General features: G+C 44.3%; 1 protein-coding gene across 1 annotated transcript in view; it reads right to left on the bottom strand.

The window, feature by feature from the left end:
- The window catches only part of FLT1 (fms related receptor tyrosine kinase 1), a 197,116-nt gene that overhangs the window by 26,873 nt on the left and 146,145 nt on the right, over nt 1-24,098 (bottom strand). Inside the window, exons 17-21 of the mRNA XM_017537494.2 lie at nt 18,964-19,070; nt 13,104-13,236; nt 7,997-8,101; nt 3,494-3,607; nt 1,358-1,446 (exon numbers count right to left, since the gene is read on the bottom strand). Of these exons, the coding sequence (XP_017392983.1) occupies nt 1,358-1,446; nt 3,494-3,607; nt 7,997-8,101; nt 13,104-13,236; nt 18,964-19,070 (548 nt within the window). The remainder of the gene's footprint in view (nt 1-1,357; nt 1,447-3,493; nt 3,608-7,996; nt 8,102-13,103; nt 13,237-18,963; nt 19,071-24,098) is intronic.

The raw sequence follows: 24,098 nt of genomic DNA, 5'->3' as shown, positions 1-24,098 counted from the left end.
GGAAGTCTGATCCCAGAGTCTCAATGCTTAACCATCACGCTACATGGATTCATCACCAGCATTGCTGATTATTGGTTAATAATGTTGAATCACTATCCCCTGGACTTCTTCAGCTCAGAGAAGAACACAGTATTGGTACCATAAGTCACACTGGCAAAGCTTTAGTAAATTATTTCCCCTCCATTCAACTTTTTTTTTTGAGACGTGTTCTCACTCTGTCACCCAGGCTGGAGTGCAGTGGTGTGATCTCAGCTCACTGCAACCTCTGCCTCCCAGGTTCAAGCTTCTCCTGCCTCTGCCTCCCTAATAGCTGGGATTACAGGTGCGTGCCACCCACGGTCGGCTAATTTTTGTATTTTTAGTAGAGACAGAGTTTTGCCATGTTGGCCAGGCTGATTTAGAACTCCTGACCTCATGTGATCCACCTGTCTCAGCCTCCCAAAGTGCTGGGATTATAGGTGTGAGCCACTGTGTCCGGCCCAATAATCTCTTTTAAACCTTGTTTGCCCTTAGGGCTTGAATCCATGTGTCACTTTTACTACACAGCTTTTACTTAGTGATAAGGCTGGTTCAGAGTATATGTAGAGATGACATGAGTAGTGAGGGTGTCAGGAAGTGGGAGAAAGGGCAGTAGGAAGGAAAGATGATTTCTGGCTCTGGCCCCATCATTGGTCTACTGCTGATTGTACAAGCCACTCAGTTGGTTTAGCCTTAGTCAAAATCTAACTTAATAAATGGAGACAATTATATTGGCTAGTACAGCTAGTGCTCGACTTACGACCACGATTGGTTCCGACAGACCGGTCGTAACATGATTTGGTCGTAGGTTGAGTAGGCTATATGCACACGGAGATGGTAGTGCTGCCGGAAGCTGGTCCGCACTGTCGTACGCCCAGCTGGGCAACGTTTGCGCTGCCAGACGCGAAGCAGTCGTGGCTAGCGATTGTGGTTGTAAAGTCGAAAGGTTGTAAGTTGCATAGGTCGTAAGTCGATCAATATCTGTATCTTCCTTAAAGAAATAAGTGACCTGTTTATGTATGTTTGCGTGTACATACATATGAACGCATACATGGGGAGAGGGAGAAAATTATTTATAGATATTTAGATAGGTAGCTAGATTTACTCTCCAATTATGGCTGCATATGCACACAGGGATCAAATGATTCTCTGTGCTAGCCACACTAGGGTGTAACAGATTAGCAAGGGGAAAAAAAACTCGAAAAAAGGAGAAGAAGCAGGGATTGAGTTTTAAGCTTAATCATTAACAGAATATAGGTTTCTCTTGCTTTATGCTGCTACAGCCTAAAGGAAAACTCATTGCTATCTTTAAAAAAATTCCAACTTTTAAAATCCTTACCTTGTTGAGAAAAAATAAGTCACGTTTGCTCTTGAGGTAGTTGGATAGATTTCCATATTTGCAGTATTCAACAATCACCATCAGCGGCCCTGCAGCCAAAAACAGCACATGCTCATGCTCAGCCACACCAAGCCAGTCAGCCATTTGCCAGCCTTCGGCGTGCCTGCCTGAGAAACATCAAACCAACCCCCCTTTGTATTAGTGGGGCCGAGGGATGCGATTTAGCGATAAGAGGCGCATGAATACGGTGACTTTTTCAGTTTAACCTAAGGAGTTTAAAGAATACAACTGAAATAGAAAAAAAAAAAAAAATGGAGGTGGGGACAGTGCAGAAGCATTAGAGAGAAAAGATTAGGAGGACAAAATACCTTTGAGGAGGGGAGAGGCAAAAGCCAGCTCCCCGCCTCTTTGCCAGACCCTCTGAGGAGAGGGGCTTCTGGTCACTGTCACACCAATCCCAGGACTATTGAACAGCTCCTTCCTCCCTCCCAGGGCAGAGGCGGCTACCTGGCCCTCTCTCCCCAGCAGCGTCTGCGCAATTTGCCTCGGAGCTTGCTATAGGACCTAAAGCAGGGTCGGCAAACTCTTCCTGTAAAGGTCCAGCTAGCAAACAAACATCTTAGGCTTTGCACACCAACAAGCTACTACTCAATTCTGCCTTTGTAGCCTGGAAAAAACCAAACAAGTGTGACTGTGCTCCAAGAAAACTATGAACACAGAAATACAGAAATTTGAATTTCGTACAATTTCATGTAATGAAATATTTTTAAATGTGTTTCCCCAAGTATTTAAAAAGGTCAAACCATTCTAAGCTCACAGGCTGACCTTGGTTTGCCGACCCGACCCCGGTCTGAAGGAAGCAAGGGAGTTGGGAAGGAAGTCCAGCTGCACTGTGGAGCGCATGTGGTGCCCTGAAGGCCTCCTCTCCCCTGCCCTGCGTTTCCACTGCATGCCCGGGCTGGGCACGCAACCCGCTAGGCAGGACCACTTCCGGGCCAAAGGGGAGTGACCCCGGAGCTGCTTCTCCAGCCGCCGCCCAGGGCATGCCGGGAGCCCAGCAGCATCCATCCGCTAGTTCTTTTTTGTGCCTGGCAGAAGGCGGGGCTGGTTCTGGTGGAGTGGTTTTCTCTTATTATGAGGACATGCTAGAAGCCCTGACAGCATCTCATCCCCCTAGGTTCCAGAACGGGAAGTTGCTTTCAGAGCTTCACATCTCGCCTCTACGGCGGTGGATGACGCCGAGCTCGGCTCCTGTCTGGAGTCCAGCCGCCCTTGTCAGGAGGGGCTTCTATGCTGGCGCCCGGCTGCACCGAGGAGCTGACGGCCGCACATTAAGGTAGGTTGTCTCATTATCCCTGGTCAGTTTTACAGATGCAGAGTTGAGGCAAACAGAATGAGATTGCCACGACAGAGAACTTGAGAAAATCTTACGCGGGGATGGTAGAGAAGCAGGCGGGGCCGTGTCTAGGTCCCTCTGACTGTTTCTGGCCACCTCCGCCCCTAGCAGATAGGTCTTCCCCAGCTATCCTTCATCCCTGCTACCTCTGCTGAGAGCTGGGGAAAGCATCGGCGTGCACAGCTCCTTTGCACCTTGCTGGCTCAAACAACGATCACACATCTACTCTCAAGCCCTAACCCTGCCATACGGAAAGAAATGTCTGCGACATGCTGGAGCCCTTAATCATAAGGCACAGCTCTATCCCTGCCCCCATGGGTAAGGTCTGTCTGCATGGTGGATCTGGAGGGAAGGGCCCCCACATCACCTCCTCCTGGGATCCTACCAGTAGTGATTCGTTCATTCCTTTAGGTGAAGCCTTAAGTAATATGCAACCTTCTACCTTGGCTCTGGCCACACTCCCTCAAACCCATCCTAAGAGAAAAGTGCCCTCCGCTTGGCCTAGAGCCTGTGGAAGGAGGTTTAAAAGGGAGTCCTTTTCAGAATCTTTAACTGCACAGGGAAGGCAATTATGGGAGCACTCTTCTGTAGATGCACAAGCTGTTTCTTCTGGAGCTATTAAGGATGCCGTTTTCCTGGAGGCGAGGAAGCACAGTGCTGGGGAGGAGCTGTACAGCAGAGAGCTGTTCTCCCAGCCTGTGCCGGGGGGAGATGGAGCGGGCCCTCCCCTTCTCCATTACCTCCTTGCTTGGTGCAGGCTCCCAGCAGGTTAACCACGTTCAGGTGGTGGCCAATGTGGGTCAAGATCTTGAGCTCAGTCATCAGAGCTTTGTACTCGCTGGCTGTGGCCCCCTCTGTGTGAGAAGCAAGGAAGAGTCAGGGCGACAGGACAATGGGGCTCCTTCCGCCGGAGGCGGCATTCTTGCCCTCCTTGTTTGTCAATGCTTAGCCGGTTGCTTCTCTAACTTCCCCACATTCGCAGAAAGGCCAAGTCTCCAGACTGTTTTCATTACTCCCACCCTCCTGAGCCAACATCCTTTTGATTACAGTAAGGCCCAGCACAGTGGTGGGGTTAGTCACTGGACATTTCCTCTTGGTGGACCTAGTTCTGTTCAGCAATGCGCTGACTCAGAGTGGGGCACCTCGTGAAAGTGCCTTCCAAAGGCTTCCCTTCTGTCAGAACCAGGTGCGGCAAGAACCCACCAGGCAGGGAGTACACCTCCATGTTCCCTCTTCTCACCTTCTCCCTTTGGAGAGTCACAGAGAAGGAGCACAAGGGGCCTGCCAGGGCAGAATGGCTACTTCTGTAAACATCTTTGCAATGTGTTGTTTTCTGCATATAACCCTCTCCTCCCTGGAGTTCACAGGGTTATCTTGGGTTGTGAGGATCCATAGCATCTGACTTCAACTTCAGTCTCAGAGATAAGCATTATCAGTCCAAGAATGAGCAGAGCCTAAAGCCTAAATTGAGTTTGTCCTATTTGTTCTTATTAACTTATCAGGCATTTAAAAATTTTAAATTATTTTTAGAAATATGAAAATTAAATAATCTTGCTATAAAATATTTCAACAATATGAGTTGGAGTAAAAACATATAGGTAAAAGAATCTAGATAAAAAGTGAAAGCCACTCTAACCCACTTGCCTTCTTAGAAGCAACCACTGTTAATAGTTTGGTGTTCAGACCTTTTTCTGTGCATTTATAAATATATATATATATATTCAATCAGAGGTCCTTTTTTTCGATGGTTTACCTAAATGAAGTCATATATATAGTCTATTTTAAAAATGTGTTTCCCCCTTTTAATCAGAGACTTTTTTTATTTTTTAATTTATTTTTATTATTTTATTTTTCTATTTTTTAAAAATCTCTGCTTAGACTAGCATTATTTATTTATTTTTTTGAGACAGAATCTCACTCTGTCACCCAGGTTGGAGTGCAGTGGTGCGATCTCGGCTCACTGCAGCCTCTGCGTCCTGGTTCAAGCCATTCTCATGCCTCAGCCTCCTGAGTAGCTGGGATTATAGGTGGGCACCACAATGCCCGGGTATTTTTGTATTTTTGGTAGAGACAGGGTTTCACTGTGTTGGCCAGGCTGGTCTTGAACTACTGACCTCAGGTGATCTACTGGTCTCTGCCTCCCAAAGTGCTGGGATTACAGGCGTGAGCCACCATGCCCGGCCTATTCCTTTTAATTGATTAATGGTGTCCCTGACATTTAGAGTGTCTACAGTCTTTTTGCTATTACAAATAATACTGTGAAAATCTGTGTGTAGTCTCTGTGCACACATGCAAGTGTTTCTGTAGGACAGTGTCCTGGAAGTGGGTCAGAGGTATGTGCATTGAACATTGTGGTAGATACCAACATGGTATTTCATAAGCACAAATCATTTTTTAATGATAACCAGATAAACTCCAAAAGTCTGCTCTTGGGGCTAGGGCTGGCTCACAGTAGATGCTCAACAAATATTTTGGAATAAATAAACACAATTACTCTTCTCATTTCAGGCATGGGTGTAAGGCCCAAAAAGGTTAATATTTTTGCTCAAGGACACTTTGAAAGAGCTTTTGAGTTATGGCCTTTGTTTCACTTTATGACTTTATTCCTTTTTTTGGGACAACATATCACTCTGTCACCCAGGCTTGAGTGCAGTGGTGTGATCTCAGCTTACTGCAACCTTCAACTCCCAGGGTCAAGCAATTCTCCTGCCTCACCTCCCACTATAGGTGCCTGCCACCACACCCAGCTAATTTTTGTATTTTTTAGTAGAGACTGGGTTTCGCCAGGCTGGTCTTGAATGCCTGACCTCCTGATCTGCCTGCCTCAGTCTCCCAAAGTACTAGGATTACAGGTGTGAGCCACCACACCTGGCGGTGCCTTTTTTTATATCTCCCAAAAACAGATGGCCAACCAATTTAAGCAAGAAAGCTGAATGAAAATTTTTATTTTAGGAATTTTATAGAGTGGGTAATTTGGCAGTTTTTTTCAAATCAATGCTGATGGCTTAAAAAAAAAAGAAGAAGAAGAAGAAGAAAAGAAAGAGAGTGATAGGCATTTATGAAGACACTACACGCAATTTCTGTAGTACATAGAAGAGAATCTCTGGGCATTTAAAAAAATCTCAGCTGGGTGCAGTGGCTCATACCTGTAATCCCAGCACTTTGGGAGGCTGAGACAGGAGGACTGCTTGAGCCCAGCAGTCCTCCCAGGAGTTTGAGACCAGCCTGGGCAAGATGGGGAGACCTTGTCCCCCTCCAAAAAAATTGTTTTAAATTAGCTAGGTGTGATGGTGTGAGCCTCTAGTCCTAACTGCTTGAGAGGCTGAGGTGGGAGGACTGCTTGAGCCTGTAAGGCAGAGGCTGCAGTGAACTATGATCATGCTACTGCACGCCAGCCTGAGTGACAGAGTAAAACCCTGTCTCTTAGAAAAAAAATCTCAAGTCGGAATCTTCCTTTCAAATTCATTCATCTCCCTATAATCCTTTCCTCTTCGGAGTTCTGCCCCCTTGCCACAGAGGAAAAAAAACCAGGCTCTTGTTTAGCTTGCTGGGCCACAAGTGTTATAGGCAGGGCCTATAGGGCCACAGGTGTTATCTTGGACTCACAACAGACTAGTGTGGACATCAGAGCTGCCTCTCCTAGAGGACAATGTGTGGCAGCAAGCTGGGAAAAGGGACTGGCTGAGGAAACAGTTGCTTCCAGATTTAGTGTCCACCTATGTCTAGGTTGGATACCGGATTGCCTCCATAAATCAGGCCAGGATCATTTTCAGGGTTTTGGAGCAATGGGCCAATTCCAGGAAGCCAGGTCTCTGCAGCCCCTCTTTTGTGGCACACTGGTGTGGAGGCAAGAGCACTGCATTCAAAGCTGGAAGGCTTTTGCCCACAAACCCTGACTTACACTGAGCAGCTGTGTGGCCTTGCAGAGGCTAGTTAACCTTTCTTGGCCATGTTTCCTCATCTGCAAACTGAGCATAATAATGTCTACCTCACAAGGCTGTAGAGAGAAAATAAGAAAAGTGGCAGTTCCATGTGGTTCAGCTTAATATGTGAAAGTACCTAGTGTGAGCTTTCTCACACAGAAGACATGTTGATGCCTCTTCTCTTCAGAACCTGGGGTTCTTTGGGAGAGGAGGCTAGCATGTCTGTATTCTGACAGAAAGGCCTGCCATCATCTGGGCAGTCTACCCCAAACAAAAGTTCTGACTTGTAGATGCAAAACTCCTTCCAAGACTACTTTCAGAGTAGAACTGGCAGGTTCTTTGCAGAGTTTTATTAGTCTTTTCTTGGGAGTACAGCCTTTTGAAGTTGAAAATATCTTTACATGGGGCTTTTGAAATAATGGAGTTATTGCTAGAAGATTAAGAACTTTGAAGTCTCCCTAAGCAAACAGCCCTTTCTCCTGGAGGCTGTGCTATGTACCTGCATAGCTAGACTCACAGCCAGGGCTTCAGAATCCCCCAGGAATATCCTGAAGATTTTGGAAAGTTAAAAGCTGCCCTTTGAGTTTTTCAGTTCTGTTGAGTTGAAGCATCATAAAATTCCATTACGGATAAGGAAATGAAGTATTTTCTACACTTTAAAGGACCTGTGAGTCTTTGAGACATCTGGTCCTTTCACTGATTTTCATTTTCAATCTTTCTTTGGTGTTGGGCATAAGTCACTGTGTGATTTGGCTCTACCTCCCAGTGCTTTGCAGAGTAGTAATATCTTTCAACACTAGAAAGATAATTCAGTTTTTTAAATTGGTAAAGATGAAATATTTTATGGTTGGGGCTTATTAGTATAAAATGGTTTAGAGCTCTGATCAACTCAATTGTTCTAGCTTTATAGTTTTACTTTATAGTCAGGTCAAGCCCAAGCTAAGCCATTGGGACTTAGGATGTGCTGCTAAGTTTCCATTACAACATCACAGTGGAGCATGCCAAAATTTGAACCTGCAGTTACAATGGGCTTAAGTCCCTTGTCATCTATAGTCTGTGATGTGAGAAGAGAAAGACCTTTGACGTGACAGAGATGATTTTCTTGTGGACAGTGCTGTTCCATTTACGAGGTTTATTCTGAGCTCGTGCTGGCCTAATCTAAAACTCGTGAGCAAAGAGGCTCCTAGCAGTAGAAGAAAATTATGTGGCCGGAGCAGAAATAGCTTGTGTCTGTTCCCAGGCTATATCCCACTTGTACCAACATTTAGGAAATGCAAAATGGTGATGGGTCGGTTGAAAGCCAAACTATGACATACATACCTTTCAGCATTTTCACAGCCACAGTCCTGCATGTAGGTGATTTCTTAATGCCAAATGCTGATGCTTGAACCACTTTTCCAAAAGCCCCTCTTCCAAGTGATTTGCCTACAATGAGAAGACACTGGTTTGTTTGCCAAGGCAATAGGGTGAGTTTAAGTCTTTTTCAGGAAGGAAATGCCTTTTCCTATGTGTGTATGTGAGGCATGGAATCTCCAGTGAACTGACCCTAAAAGAGACAAAGTAAGGGACTTGTTTCTGGAGTCTCTTCCTTTCAATTCTTAACTCTGTTCCTGAGGCCCCACATCCTTCAGAGATAGAGTAAGTCCCTAGAAGGCATTCAGTGAAGGTAGATGTCCAGTTTCCTTTTCACAGGGTCCTCCCAGACGAAAGATGGGACCAAGTCCCATGTGGTTTCTTCCATTGTTTAATTACATTATGACCAAGAAGACTTCCCTATGTGTAACCTAAGCTCCCTTTCTTGCCACTTACAGTCATTTTCTTTCATCTTTTTTCAGCAAAAAGGAAGAAATAGAAAATGATGGTTGCTACTGTGGATTATAATAATACTCATAACTGTAAAATAGTCACTAAGTCATTTCTCTGACTTCCCTACCAGGCAGCATATTCCCAGTCTTTCTAATGTGTCTTTATATGAAGATTACAAATACTCATGGTTCAGCACAGGAGCCTGGTCAACCACTGGTAATAATTTGTTTCAACCCCAGAGAGGTAGTTGCTAAATGCAATAACCAGGAAAGATTTCTTTCATGGTCCGCATAATGCTATGCTGTAATGATTGTTAATGTGTTTCTTTCCCTATCCTAGAATGAGCCAACTTGACTCAGTGGGGCAAGGACCATGTCTGAATCTTCCCAGAACCTAACTTGGTGCCTGGTGCTATCAGTTATTACTATATATTATTGCAGAATGGAAAGTAGTGTTCAGAAATTTGTGTGATGCCCAAAACAAATCTCTTACAGTCATAGGTAACTAGAGGGGCCTGTGGGATGGAGACGCTGAGATTGATGCCCGTCGGGGAGGGCATTCCCTGGAGTACCTAAGCTACCTTTTATGTCAGGGAACTTCCTTTTGCACATCAGGAAAGAGACAGCTCAATAGAACCCAGAGAAATGGTACACCACCGGCATGATAGGCCCAAAGAAGAATGAGCGGAAGAAGTCACTCTTTTGGCTTTTGTTGGGGGAAGGGGAAATAAACAACAGAATACCACTTGTTGGTTAAAATTATGATAAATCCTGGCAGTTAGAGTGTTAATTTACCACAGCCCCCTCCTTTCCCAACCAAGTCTTCTTTCTTAGACCCGTCTGATAATGTGCCTTCAGTTCATTAACCTTCTTTCCTCCCTTCTTTCTTCATTATTGAATCCCTTTTCTCAAAGGACACTTTTTTTTTAAGTTTCTTGTATTTTATAATGAAGCTTTACTTTTTCCTCATCATATTAGAACTTTTCTACTTTTATGCCCAGCTGCTCAGTGACAAAAATGTCTTTACCTTGCCTCTGCTTAATGTCTTTTATTACCCACTACCCCACGTGTCTAGTTAGGATGTATGAAAATTTCAGTTATACCAGTGTCATCATTAGGGTCTCTGTGTGGCTGTCTGCATCTATCTCATAGGGACATGCTCTGCATTCAGAGGGAACACTGGAGAGATAACACATTTCTCTTTCTGTCAAACATGCTGCTTTGGTGTCCCCTGAATGTCATTCCTCCCAGAGCATGCAACATGGGCAGAGCTATTGCCTCTGCTTCCTTTTTTTGCATAAAATTGTCCAATAAATAAACCAAGATGAGGACTCTTGAGTTGAAATAAAAGAGCCTCCAGTGGATCTTGAAAATCAGGTGTGGGAACAGTGAAAATCAGATGTGGGAACAGTGCTAGCAAATGCCTTCTCTATACTAGTAAAAACTGGCATTTTGATTGGAGGCTTATTTCTTGCTTTATTTGAGATAAAAGATCAATGCTTTTCTTCCACAATGCCTTCTTCTGTCTAAAAAGAAAAGTGTCTTGAGCCTGAGAAATATCCAGATCCTTTCTCCTTACACTCCTAAGACTCTTGCATGTTTGGGGCAGGTGGCATCCTTTGCACTTTCCATAGTTTCAGCCCCGACGTCCCAACTCAGCAGTCACAACACCCATAGTTTTAACAAGTGTTTGGGATATTTCTTATCAGTGAGAATAAACTGGCTTTCATTTGGCTTCCCTCAGTCTTTTCTTTATTCTCTTGGAAGCCGACTGCTGCCTCATAAAACAGCATGAAGCTGTTATGGGATCCTCAATCATCTGATGTGTTGGAATCCTGCAGACCCATGGTTCCAGTTTCAGGGGAGCCCAGTTGCCCCGGACTTGACCTCACCTGATCCTTCTTTTCCCTTAAAATTCTCCTCAGTGTTTCCTGGAATGCCACTAACTAGCTTGGAAGTGTGCTAGGTCATTGCCATACAATGCAAGGATATTGGAATCTCCTCCAAGAATGTCTTGGACTGGCCAGGGGCCCTGGGCACTCTGGGGAGAGTGCATGGTAGCATGGGCTGGGCCACCTCTAGCATTCAGGGCTGGTCTTACAAGAGGCAGCACCAGCCCAGGCACCATCCACTTGCCAAATTCCAGACTCCCTGTATTGTTTGCCATATTAGGTAATTCTGACTTTTGATTATTTTCCAATAGAAAAATGCAATGTTGAACATTATGCTAACTTTTTTTTTTTTTTTTTTTTGAGATGGAGTCTCACTTTGTCACCCAGGCTGGAGTGCCGTGGCATGATCTAGGCTCACTGCAACCTCTGCCTCCTGGGTTCAAACGATTCTCCTGCCTCAGCCTCCCAAATAGCTGGGACTATAGGTGTGCGCCACCATGCCTGGCACATTTTTGTATTTTTAGTAGAGATGGGGTTTCACCATGTTGGCCAGGCTGGTCTTGAACTCCTGACCTCAGGTGATCCACCCGCCTCAGCCTCCCAAAATGTTGGGATTATAGACGTGAGCTACCATGCCTGGCCTATTCTAACTTCTGTAATACATTTATAGAAGCTGAATTCTTTCCCATGGGTTAGTGAAGAATCATTTATTTTTTAAGAAAAGGTTCCTTTTGTTCTTGGATTTCAGGAATTTAAGTGGTAGCAACACCTTTGACCCAAGCTCCAACTGCATCCATCTATCAGGTAGTGTAAATTCCAATCCCACTCACTAGGGCTGCTGATAGTAACCAACACAGTAGATACAGCGGAAATCAGATACAACCTTGTGTATTTCTCTACATTTACAACCCTAGTGTAACTGCCAGTTAAAACAGCCTTTTTTCCCTCTATCTGGACATAATCTGGGTTATTTTCAGTTGTCAGACATGACTTCAAATTACTTTGTCATTTATTTGGCTTAAGAAATAAACAAGTCTTGGGCCTCCTTGCTCCCACATTAATCAATCAGAGGAGCATACCTCTGGGCCTTTCAGCCACACTCTGCATTGAAAGACAAAGTTAGCAGACTTGACACACTTTCTCTCACCATCAGAAACACTCACATGGACATAAGCCAAATCCTAGCATGTGGCAACTCTGGGGAGGAAAAGAACGATAAGAATGATCTTCATCAAGGAGGTGCTTCTGAAATGGGATTATTTAAACCCACAGAGCCCCAGGGGAATTCTGGTAGAAGGATTAGCAATCTGTGATGTGGTGCGGATCACAATGATACTGGGAAAGAATGAAACGTGGGACAGAAAGCTCATGTGTTCTATACTGCAAGAAGTACATTTGATTATGACTAATAACTCTGGAAAGCAACGTGGGCTGAGAATGGCTCATAATTGTGGGAAAATTATCCCATATTCCCTGCCAAGGTCACTGAGGGGCTGGGCTAGCTGCCATATAATTTAGACTTACAGAAGGAACGAATCCAGTGTGCCACCTGCCCTTAACTACTCCAAATGTAGTTGATTTTTTTTCCCTCCTGTCTGTAGCCATTGCTGGCTTTCTCCTGTCTCTCCAACTTTTAACTGATTTCTAAGCCAAATGCAACATGCTCCTGGGGCCAGTCCTTTCTCAATGTAAGCAGAATCATTTCAAGGCCCAAGAGAAAAACAAAAGCCATTTTCTCCTCTCTGCCCCCTACATCCTTCACCCCAGTATCATTTGCATGTAAGGAGAGGGGCAATACTGTTGAATTTGGAACAACAGGCTCTCCACACTGAGAGTGACAAGCTCCAAGAACACTGCATCCACAATCTGTTTTCCTTGTTCCAACTACTAATGACTCTGGCATACACAGAAGTGAGTGGAAAACTTTCAGAAGCCACAATCCAAACATTCTGGGTAGGAGTAATTGAGGCTCCAGTTGTTTTGTAGCACCAGAGATTGGAGATTAATGGGCTTTGTGACGTCTGAGCTGGAGGAACTGCAAGGTAGGCTGCGGGAAAGCACATTTGTCTGCTGTTTATAGCATCTGCGCTACCTGGAAAACAACAGTCTTTGCTCTTCAAAAGTGAAACTTAAATGACTCCCCTATGGCTTTCTACTCCATCTGGACATTCCCAGGAAAATCACAGCGTGTAATTTGTGGATTTGTGCAGAGGGTGTTTTTTTATCCATAGCCTTGAAGCGCACAACTCTTTCACCAAATGTTTGATTTTACTGTTCGTTGCCACCCTCAATTATGTTCTGGATCACATATTTCTAATCCCTCAACAGTTTCATTATTTAAGAGTATATGTACTTGTAAGCTTCCTGTTGGAATGCTTCTCTCCCCGTCCCCCTTCACTTACCACTTTTGCATCTATCTCCAGACAGAGCCCTTTGAGGGAGGAGATGCAAGCACCTTTGCATCTCCAGGGCTTAGACCACTGTCTGCTGCTCAGAGAAGGTGCCTGATAGCCACTGAATGAACAAATAGGTGCTGCCTGTCACCTTATACTGTTGTCTGAGCATTCCATTGGAATTATTTACCTTCGTGTCCATCTCCCTTGCTACTTTGTGAGCAGCTGGAAGGTAGAATCCCAGGTCTAGTTTACTTTTGCGTCTCTCAAAGCACGGTGTTTTTCATGTAGTATGTACTCAGTATAGGTTTATAAACCTGTCGAACACATATCTTACCCAGTTTAAGTCTCTCCCGGGCAAACTCCCACTTGCTGGCATCATAAGGGAGCCGCTCACACTGCTCATCCAGGGGAACTTCATCTGGGTCCATTATAATCGATAGATAGTCAGTCTTTATTTCAGAAGAAGACTGAGAAGTAAAGAGATCTCAAAGTCATCAAGAAGAAAACAACTTTACAAATCCTGGATATTCAGTTAACATCCACTGTTATTTGGAATCACTTGGTCGAAACTGTGTGGCCAGGTACAGAAAGTACTTCTCCACATGCAGATGCACTCATCACACTTGAGTGTACAATTTCTATTAAACAACTCCTTACTGTTCCCACACTACATTTCTGTAATGTGAGCTCTACCATCCTATCTTGGATAACATGCACTCAAATTCTCCAGTGACCTTATGTGTTTTACTTGATCTTAAACAATTATATGATGGTCTTGCTAAAAAATGCAAAGCATTTTTATAAAGTCATTCCAAACAATGACTAAAAATAACTTTCTATAGCCATCTTGTATAAGCAGGAATATACATTACAGATGGGCCAACAGTGGGATGCATTGTGGCTTTTCTACATATATAGGAAAGGCAAGTAGTGGCAAAGTAAACTGAAGATCCCTGGGGCAGTGAAAGACACATTTCTTATGAAGTGTTTAAACCTTCAGAAGTCCTGTCCTCTTAGTTGCTCCAGCTATCTGGAAAGGTTGTAGCTGAATCCGTTAGTGACACTGGAATAAGGTTACCTTCTATTAGAAATGGAAGTTGAGACCGTATATGATGGCCTGTAATCCCAGCATTTTAAGAGGCTGAGGTGGCTGGATCACCTGAGGTTAGGAGTTCGAGACGAGTCTGGCCAACATGATGAAACCCCGTCTCTACTAAAAATACAAAAATTAGTCAGGTGTGGTGGCGCATGCCTGTAGTCCCAGCTACTTGGGAGGCTGAGGCAGGAGAACTGCTTGAACTCAGGAGGCGGAAGTTGCAATGAGCCGAAATGGCGCCACTGCACTTTAGCCTGGGTGACAGAGCAAGACTCTGTCTAAAAAGAAAGAAAGAAAGAAATTGATTATTTCAAAGGCCAAGGAGTAAATATGGTATAAGACTTATACACAAGCCACATCCTGAGTTCATTTGTCCATTGGTATGATGTCAAGTGAGTAAGGCAGACATCTGCCTTGAAATGCTTTTTTGTCTTGGTAATGCAAATCAAGCCCAGAAGATACCCTTTATTTCAGATCATAGATAACTGGATTTACATTTAATATCTTAAATTCATATCAATGGGTATATTTCCTGTTAAGGGACACATTTCCAGAATTGATGACTGCATTTCTGTGGGCAGACTCTTGGATATGATGGAAAGAGTTTTTCCCATATAATTCTTGCCCAGAAGTTATGTGAACTTCATTTAAATGAGTTTTGGGGCCCTTCCTTTTGGTGCTTTTCCCTAAACAGGACCAGCGTTGGACTAGAGAAGACAACCTCTCATACACAACCATTTCACACCCACCCGCATTCTTCAGCCCTTACTCACGCTGTTCTGGGCTGTCACAGCTCACCTTATCCATCACTTGCAATCATTCTCCTTCTCACAAAAATTATCACTAAAATGTGTGACAGATAGCTCAAGGCAGAAAGTTTGCTTGGCTTTCGTAAAGGATGAAATGCAAAAAACAATAAGGAGCATGTTTGTCATGTACCATGTTTGCCATTGGTATTAGACTATGAGGGCCCGGCCTGCCAGACACTCTGTGAAGAGTATGAATTCCTATACCAGGGTACTGGGTGCCCATTAGGGAAGCTGCTGTCATAGTAGGTTTTATGACTAAACTCTTTAATGCCCAGTATAGCCAAAACCCTGAGAAACAATCTCCAATCCCCACAGAGCAGAGGATAGCTAAAACCTCGCAAGGGACATCTTGGACTCATGCAGGATATATGGGGAGGCTGGTAGTAGTGTTGACAGAGGCAGGGAAACCGGCAGTGGTAGGCAGTCTCCCATGTGGCACCCATGGAATTTTATGGTTTACTTCAATAAGGCAGGTGAGAGGAGACACCAAACAAACCTTAAGTGAGGGCTTTGAGGAGACTGTGATAGTAAAATGTTAGTCGGCAAATATTTATTCTTTCAATTGACATTAACACTGAGCAGCTACCAGGTGCTTGGCATGGAGGCTGCACAGTTAAGTGCTTCAAAGCCCAGGCATGGGGGCTGGATGCCTGGGTTTGAATGGCAGGTCAACTTCTGTCCACCCACACACATAACTGTGGGCAAGCTGCCCTCTAACCTTAGTTTTCTTATCTGTAATAATGATACTTATCTCAGGGTTATTGTGAATATTAAATGAAATAATCCATGGAAAGCTATTAAGAGTAGGGCCTGGTATGCAGTAAGCATCAATAAATGTTAGCTATAATTACAACAATAAATGTTAGCTATGATGATGAAGGGTGAAGATACAAAGATAAAATGCTGTCTTTATCAATGAGGAATTTACATTGTCATTAGAAGAACCACATGGAAAGATTTTTAGATGTCTTGTTCCTCTTTGCCTCCCCCAATGCCTTTCTTTTTTTTTTTTTTTTTTTTTGAGACGGAGTTTCACTCATGTTACCCAGGCTGGAGTGCAATGGCGCAATCTCGGCTCACCGCAACCTCCGCCTCCCGGGTTCAGGCAATTCTCCTGCCTCAGCTTCCTGAGTAGCTGGGATTACAGGCACGTGCCACCATGCCCAGCTGATTTTTTGTATTTTTAGTAGAGACGGGGTTTCACCATGTTGACCAGGATGGTCTCGATCTCTTGACCTCGTGATCCACCCACCTCGGCCTCCCAAAGTGCTGGGATTACAGGCGTGAGCCACCGCGCCCGGCTCCCCCAATGCCTTTCAGATTTTACAGGCATTCTGTTTTGAGATAATAATCCCTTGTTCTCATTCTTTCTTATTGCCATCAAAATTTCACAGAATTTTAGAAATAGAAGGGACCTCCCTAATTTAGTCTCAATGTACCTTTCCAGTTTTATTTTTTATTTATTTTTTTGAGATGGAGTCTTGCTCTTGTCGCCCAGGCTGGAGTGCAGTGGTGCGATCTTGGCTCACTGCAACCTCCGCCTCCCGGGTTCAAGCGATTCTCCTGCCTCAACCTCCCAAGTAGCTGGGATTATAGGTGCTGGCCACCACGCCCAGCTAATTTTTGTATTTTTAGTAGAGACAGAGTTTTACCATGTTGGCCAGAATGGTCTTGAACTCCTGACTTCAGGAGATCTGCCAGCCTCGGCCTCCCAAAGTGCTGGGATTCCAGGCGTGAGCCACTGCACCTAGCCCCTTTTCAGTTTAATTTCTGCTGTGCTCCTCTATGCTAAGTAACCACACTACATCCCCGGGGAGTAGGAAGGACTGGGGCGGGCTGTTTTTCTGCTTCTTTCCTTCCAGCTACAGCCTTCAAAGTCTGTCTCAAGCCTCGCTTTCTCAGAAGTTTTTTCTCCCCTTCTCCTCCTTTGAACTCCCATAGCCTTTGTACCTCCCTTGCAGATTTGGCAAGTTTTGCTTCTGTTAGATGTATTTCCCTACGTGGTATATCTCCCTTTTCAAAACTACTGTGTGACCTTTGTTTCCTTCTCAAGCAGTGGAATTAGTTGCCATGTCTGAAAACCAGTCACTCCAAACGGCAAAAGCCTGATGTTAAACATTTACCATAGAAGATGGCTGCTGGCCTTGTCTCTCATACCAGCACTATGAAGTATACCTTATTGGTTGTAAATATCAAATCTAAGGTCGAATAGCCTGAAAACTAAGGTCTAACTATAGTGACTTTGGTCTAACTATAGTTAACTTTATCTTTCTGAGTCTCAGTTGCCCTCTCTATAAAATGGGAATAATAATATATCTACCTTTTCATATTTTTGGAATAATTTATTGAGATACTACATAAAGAGCTTCCCATAAGACCTGCATATTCATAAGAGCTAATCTCTAGAAATTGAGGAGGCCTTCTGACACTTCTCAAGTCTTACTGATTTTACTTCCCAAATATCCCTTGACTCTAATCATTTAGTCAGAGCCACCAAAAGAAAAGCCACCTATTCTTTTTTCTTTCTTTCTTTCTTTTTTTTTTTAAGACAGAGTCTTGCTCTGTCACCCAGGCTGGAATGCAGTGGCATAATTTTGGCACACTGTAACCTCTGCCTCCCGAGTTCAAGCAATTCTCCTGCCTCAGCCTCCCGAGTAGCTGAGATTACAGGTGCCCACCACCATACCTGGCTAATTTTTTTGTATCTTTAGTAGAGATGGGGTTTCACCATGTTGGCTAGGCTGGTCTTGAACTCCTGACCTCAGGTAATCCACCTGCCTCAGCCTCCCAAAGTGCTGGGATTACAGGTGTGAGCCACCATGCCCGGCCTGCCACCATAATTCCTTACCTGGACTACTATGAAGTCTTCTATCAGGTGCCTCTCTATTCACTCTTTCCCTCTCTGGTCCATTTTTTTCACAGTAACCAAAATAATCTTTCCAGACATATATCTGTCACACTACCCGCCCCACCCCACATCCCCACCTTAGCCTAACATCCCTCTCTTCCCCAAGGTTTCCCATTGCTTTTAGAATATGGACCACATCCCTCACCATGGCCTACAAGACCCTGCCTAGCCAGGCCTCGCCGCCTTTTCTTTTCATTCCTTGGCAGCCTCACTTCATACCTTGTTCCTCCTGTTCTCCGCACTGCAGCCCTGGCCTTCTGTCAGTCTCCCCTTCTCACAGTGTTCTCCCTCCCCTGCCTAGCCTCCCAGATGCTCTTCCCTCTGCCTACGACACTCTTTCCTCTCTTCCTTACCTTGCCACTCCTCTTACACATCTTTTAGACAGCTACTCTTTCAGCTAACTCAGAGTTGCAGTTTGACATTTGTGTGGCTGATTAAAGCCAGTCTCCCCCAACAGCGTCTGTCCCTCTGTCACCAGAGGGCCTTGCACAGGGCCTGGCACGCTGCATTGAGTGGGTATGCAGTAAATATTTGAAGCATGAATGAATGAATGAATGAATGAATGAATGAAAGCTCTTTTCCCACTGGATTTTGGAGAAGCAGACCATATTGCAGGCCTAAGTATAGAAATCCAATGTCCTGAATGCCAACCTGGACCTCATACACTAAAGAACTTAATTTTGTGGTGTGACTGAGAAGGTATAGAACAAGAATCCACTTATTTTTACTTCCAAAATGTTATGAGAGAAGTCAAAGGTGGGCCTTTCCTGATGCGGTCTCACTCTGTCACTCAGGCTGGAGTGCAGTGGCATGATCGCAGCTCACTGCTCACTTGACCTCCCAGGCTAAAGTGATTTTCCCACCTCAGCCTCCCAAGTAGCTGAGACTACAGGTGTGCACCACCATACCCAGCTAAGTTTTAAAATTGTTTGTAGAGTCAGGGTCTCACCATGTTGCACAGGCTGGTCTTGAACTCTTGGCCTCAAGTGATCCTCCTGCCTTGGTCTCTTAAAGTACTAGGATTACAGTCATGCACCACCATGCCCAACCTCCTTTTTATTCTTAGCAGAGAGTGAGATTTAGGAAATAAAGGTTCACAGGTCCCCTGCTGACTTTAAAGACTCTATTAAACATATTTTATATCAAAAATATCTTCTGTCCCTGAGAAATATTCATCTGCTCATTGTTATGGCTTTTCTTTTGAACACCCCACCTTGTGGTTAGAGACTTTTGTTTTCTTTCTGTGTTCACCAGGTCAGAGATAGGAATAAGAGGGAGGGGAAATAAGGGGGTCCGACATTTGTTTGCCTACTGTAGACATTAGACCAGGCGTTTTAGGATATATGTAAAAAGGAGCATAGAACGTCATCTATGTTCTTACCCTTTTCATTTTTCGGATAAAGAGGGTTAATAGAAGCCAGAAGAGAGTCGCAGCCACACAGGTACATGTTAGAGTGATCAGCTCCAGATTAGACTTGTCCGAGGTTCCTGAAGAGAGAAAAATCACAACAGTGGTGCAAAAAAGTAACTCCCAAACTCAGAGTCTTTGTGGTTTTATAAAAACTTTATAAAAGAGGCTCAGTTTCCCTACATGGTTTATCATAGCGAACCCAATCTGCTGCCACAAAATCAGTCTCTGGAACAAACCTCTTATTTACTGAGCCAGGCAGTATACATGATATTAGCATAATGAACTCACATAGTAAAGGCTTTCCAGAAATTTTGCTGTCAAGTTTGCAAACTTTGTAATCCCAGAAATAGCCAAGTAAAAATCAGAGGAGAAATTAAAAATGGGAAAAAATTAAGGCAGGAACAAAAGCCCATTAAAGTGCCTAATCTGGAGTATGTTAAATTTCCCTAATGAGTTTTAGAGGAAATTCTAAAGAAAAAGACAAAATAAAAATAAAACTCCAGGACTGTCACAGTTGCCTGTTTGCTCCCTTTGGAACAGCCAGTTCAAAGCGCCCATATCCCACTCCCTGTGTTTCTGATCTCAGCAGCCAGACTGGGGGCCCTGAGACGGAAGAGGGAACTGCTGCACCTGAATCCTTCCGAGTCACCTTCTCTATCAGAAACACAGAGATCAAAAGCTGAGCACCGTATCTCCAAGACCAAAATGAAAAGACTTAAAATATTCAGGCCATAGCTCCAGAGACGGAACTCTGGAACTTGTAAAGAAATGCCTGCATGGGCCAGAACAGTATTGATTCCTGTGAACAATTTACCAGGAATTCTAAAGTAATGCCTTTTTCCTTTAACTTAATTAAAATGAGACAGAAGTGGCTAGGCGTGGCCACTTCTGTCTCATTTTAATTAAGTTAAATGTCTCATTACAGGTGGCTCACACCTGTAATCCCAGCAGTTTGGGAGGCTAAGGCAGGAGGATTGCTTGAGCCCCGGAGTTTGAGACCAGCCTGGGCAACATAGCAAGACCCCTTCTCTTAAAAAAATAAAAAAAGACGTGGTGGCACACACCTGTAATCCCAGGTACTCAAGAGGCTGAGGCAGGCATTCAAGGTTGCAGTGAGCTATGATTGTGCCACTGCACTCCCGCTTGGAGTGAGAGCAAGACTCTTGCTCAAGAGAGAGAGAGGAGAGAGAGAGAGAGAGAGAGAGAGAGATGTTTATATTCAGGTGGGCAAAGAACAAGTAAAACTTTCTTTTTAGAAATGATGATGTGGATGAGGATCTAATCTGCTGAGCGCTTATCTTCCAAGCACTCAAAACTACCCTATGTAGTGGCAGTAATACCCCAGTTTTATACATGAGCACTTCATCTTGGGGGCTGTCTGTTTCAATGCAACAAAGATGTATCAAGTTGCACGAGAGGTAAGGTTAGGGCCGGAGGAGATAGAAAGATTAATGAGGGACAGTGGCCACTCTTAAGGAGCCCATTCAAACCTAACCAAGAGACTTAAGGCAAATACAAAGAAATTAGATTTTAAAAGATTCGGCAGTTGAGTAAATCTAATATATGCAACTACCTAATATTAGTCTAATAGTACTTTTTTGAAGAGATGGCATTTGAAATGAATGTTAATCTGTAGAGATGAAGGCAGGGGAGGGCAGAGGGAACAGTATGAGTAAAGACCCAGACCTGGCCAGGCACAGTGGCTCACGCCTGTAATCCCAGCATTTTGGGACGCTGAGGCAGGCAGATCACCTGAGGTCAGGAGTTTAAAACCAGCCTGGCCAACATGGTGAAAGCCCATCTCTACTAAAACTATTTTAAAAATTAGCCAGATGTGGTGGTGGGCGGCTGTAATCCCAGCTACTCAGTAGGCTGAGCAGGGGAATTGCTCGAACCCCGGAGGTGGAGGTTGCAGTGAACTGAGATCACACCACTGCACTCCAGCAGAGTGAGACTCCGTCTCAAAAACAAAACAAAAGAAAAGACCCAGACCTGGGAAAACAGGGCAGTATAATACAAGATACAGGACAGGACCAGACCATAGAGGATTTTGAGCATCTGTGTGATGGGTTTGAACTAAAGGCTGCAGGCAGTTGGAGCCAGTGAAGGTTTCCTGCCCTGAATCACAGCAAATACACAAGCTGGAAACCTGAGAATAACAATAACTCATTGGCCTTTATTGAGTGCTTTCTATTCGAGGGACTTTTCTAAGGAATGACGTGTATTGATTCACCAAAGACTCACAAAAATTCTACAAGCTAGATTATTCCCATTTTATGAATGAGGAAGTTGAGACATAGACAGATTAAGCCTCTTGCCCAAAGTCACACTGTTTGCAAGTGGTGAAGCTGTGATTTTAACCCAGATAATCTGACTGCACATGCTTAACCACTAAACTTCCAAGAGTCCACCACTTCCTCCTCTCTGATCCTTTCAGCCTTTACAAGTGCAAATTAATCACTTCCTATGGGCCATAGTCCCCGCCACAAAGTGTCTTTCAGTCTGGAGTGGAAACTGATGTTTCCCTCCATCTAGCCCATCATAAAGTCCTGCCCATTCTACTTCCTTGGATCATGAAATTGTCACTTCTCCTGCCCAGCTGTGACTGCCTAAAATAAGGCCTCATCAGTTCTCACCAGGACTACCTCATTGGCCGTGGCTCCCTCCAGTCCGTCCTCCACCTCTGCAGCCAGAATGATCTTGCCAAATCACCAGTTTAAAATCCTATTACTCCTCTGTCTAAATTCCATTGTCTATTCCCCATCACCATCAGGATAAAAGTCCAAATCCTTAAATCCTTTATGCCCAACCTTGCCTCTCTTTTCAGCTTTATCTCCTGCTTTCTTCCCACTTGCTTCAGTCACATCACAGTGCTTATAGTTTCTTAAATACACCAACCCTTCTGAACCTCCATGCTTGGCTTTTGTTATTTCTCTGACAAAATGTGTGCTTCCGGGTGGCTGAGTCTATAACTTACCCTACTCATCAGATTGGGCAAATCAACGTATATGTTATGTTTTCCATATCTCCAAAGAGTTTCATGAGGCTTTTAAAGAGTTTAGTGTCACACCTCTGTTCCTGTGTATTACTTCATAAAACATATAGACTACCACCTCTGTTGCAGATATGTTCTAGGTGCTGGTATACAGTGAGAAGAGAAAGGGCATGGTTGGGGCTCACAGTCTGATATTCAAATATGAACTGATGAGCGTGTTACAAGTTCTGAGTGAAGCAGCAGAATGTAGGGCTATGGTTCTCCTGTTCACTGCTACATCCCCAGGGTTCAAAATAGTGTCTGGCATATAGCAGACATCCTGAAAATAGTGATTGAATGAATGAATTGGCTTACTTGCTGCTTTGTCAGCTGTGCTTAAGTTTCCCTGAACCTCATGGGAGTAATTGAGAATAACTTCCTTAAAGAATTTTCTAAGTATGATAACCTTTTCTCTCAGTACACATCCTCACAATAAGAAGACTGTAAGCTCAAGTTCACATGAGTTTGGTTTCTTTCTCCACAGTGACAGTGAGGTTTAATGCTACCTTGCTGTGCTCACACACACACACACACACACACACACACACACACACACACATATCCTTGCTTATGCTGCAAATAAGTTTTGTGGAATTTGATGGGGATTGGGATCCGCTCAGGACACAGTGGAGATGCCGATAGCATCTTGAGACATTGCATTGTCTGCATAAAACCTCTACAGATGCTTCCCACATGAAATGTGCTAAGAGAGGCCCCCTTGATTGTGGGAACTTTCCCACCACATTCTGTGGGACAGGAAGCTGACCCCCAAAAGTCTAATTCTGCAGTCCTCACTCAAGCAAAATTCATTTCAGTGGGACCAAATGTATTTGTGTGCAAACACACATTTAAGGAATCAGCTCATTAAAAAACATCTTCAAGATAGCCATTTATCAGGAAGGCAAAATCTATTTAATATTAATAATGTTCAGTACTGCTTATTGAAAAATATTAGAATTTTACAGTATAAGCTTGTAGTATCAATGCTCTATTGCATTTGATGGCTCAGTCGCTATCTCTGTTTGAAAAGCGACTGTTAGGGCAGTTCTTATGCTGGGTGACTGACTGAAGAGATCCCTTAGGCGTTTTCTCAGCAGTCAAACATCCACACATAGGACTGACTAGACCCAGCTTCAACTTGCTGGTGACAGCTGATGAACTCAGTGCATGAGATAACCCAGCTGCACACAGGAGGGGAAAGAGGCCAGGGAAACCAGGGAAACGTGGGTGGGGTTTGACAGTAACTAGTAGTTAACACTGGGTCTCAGGGACATGACTCTCATATGATGTGTGTGAAAGACCAGCATGAGGACACAGTATGAGATTACTTTTATTTGGGATACTGACAAGAATATAGCCAATTTGAAGAGTGTACGGTAATTGTATCTATTACAGACTGCTGACCCAATAGCACAGAGCATTCCATGTCAATTACTCCAGGCTTTATATCATTCCTTTTGGAATGGGGAAGGCAGATGCCACACCAGGGATGGACTGAGTTCTGAATGGGTATGTATCTTGTCTGAGGTCTCTGCAGCTGCGCAGTGTCCTGAGCTTTCCTGACAGCAACAGCAGCTCTCTGTACACACGGCCTGGGCTGCATGGTTTGGCGGCATCACACAAGCCCTGACATATGACACTGTGTGGCATCAGACTGCATGAATGCGTAGGCAGCAGAGCCAGCCAACTCAGCTCATGCAATATAACCAGATGGAGTTTCCCAAGGAGTTAAGGAAACACCCCAAGCAAAAGACCAGAGCACCTTGGCCCGGGGCCTGCCTTGACTTAGGGACTGAACAGAGGTTTCATCGGGAAAGGGCAAGAGGCCTTTAGGTGACTTTATGAGCAGCTGTGTTGCAGACCAGGTACTCTGCCCCAGTTTCCTCATCCTTACAAAGTGGAGGTGATAACAGCCCCTTCCTCACAAGTGAATTGTGTAAACCTAGTGTTAGCTATTATTTTGAAGCCAGCCTTCCTTCTTTCCCTCCTTCCCTTTCCTCCCTCCCTCCCTTACTTCTTCCCTCCCTTCCTCCCTCCCTCCCTTCCTCCCTCCCTTCCTCCCTCCCTCCCT

This window comes from Cebus imitator, unplaced genomic scaffold, assembly GCF_001604975.1.
Source record: "Cebus imitator isolate Cc_AM_T3 unplaced genomic scaffold, Cebus_imitator-1.0 Scaffold103, whole genome shotgun sequence".
In the NCBI taxonomy this organism is placed as follows: Eukaryota; Metazoa; Chordata; class Mammalia; order Primates; family Cebidae; genus Cebus; species Cebus imitator.
Note: the sequence above shows the minus strand (reverse complement) of the source record. Positions and strands in the feature narration are given on the sequence as shown.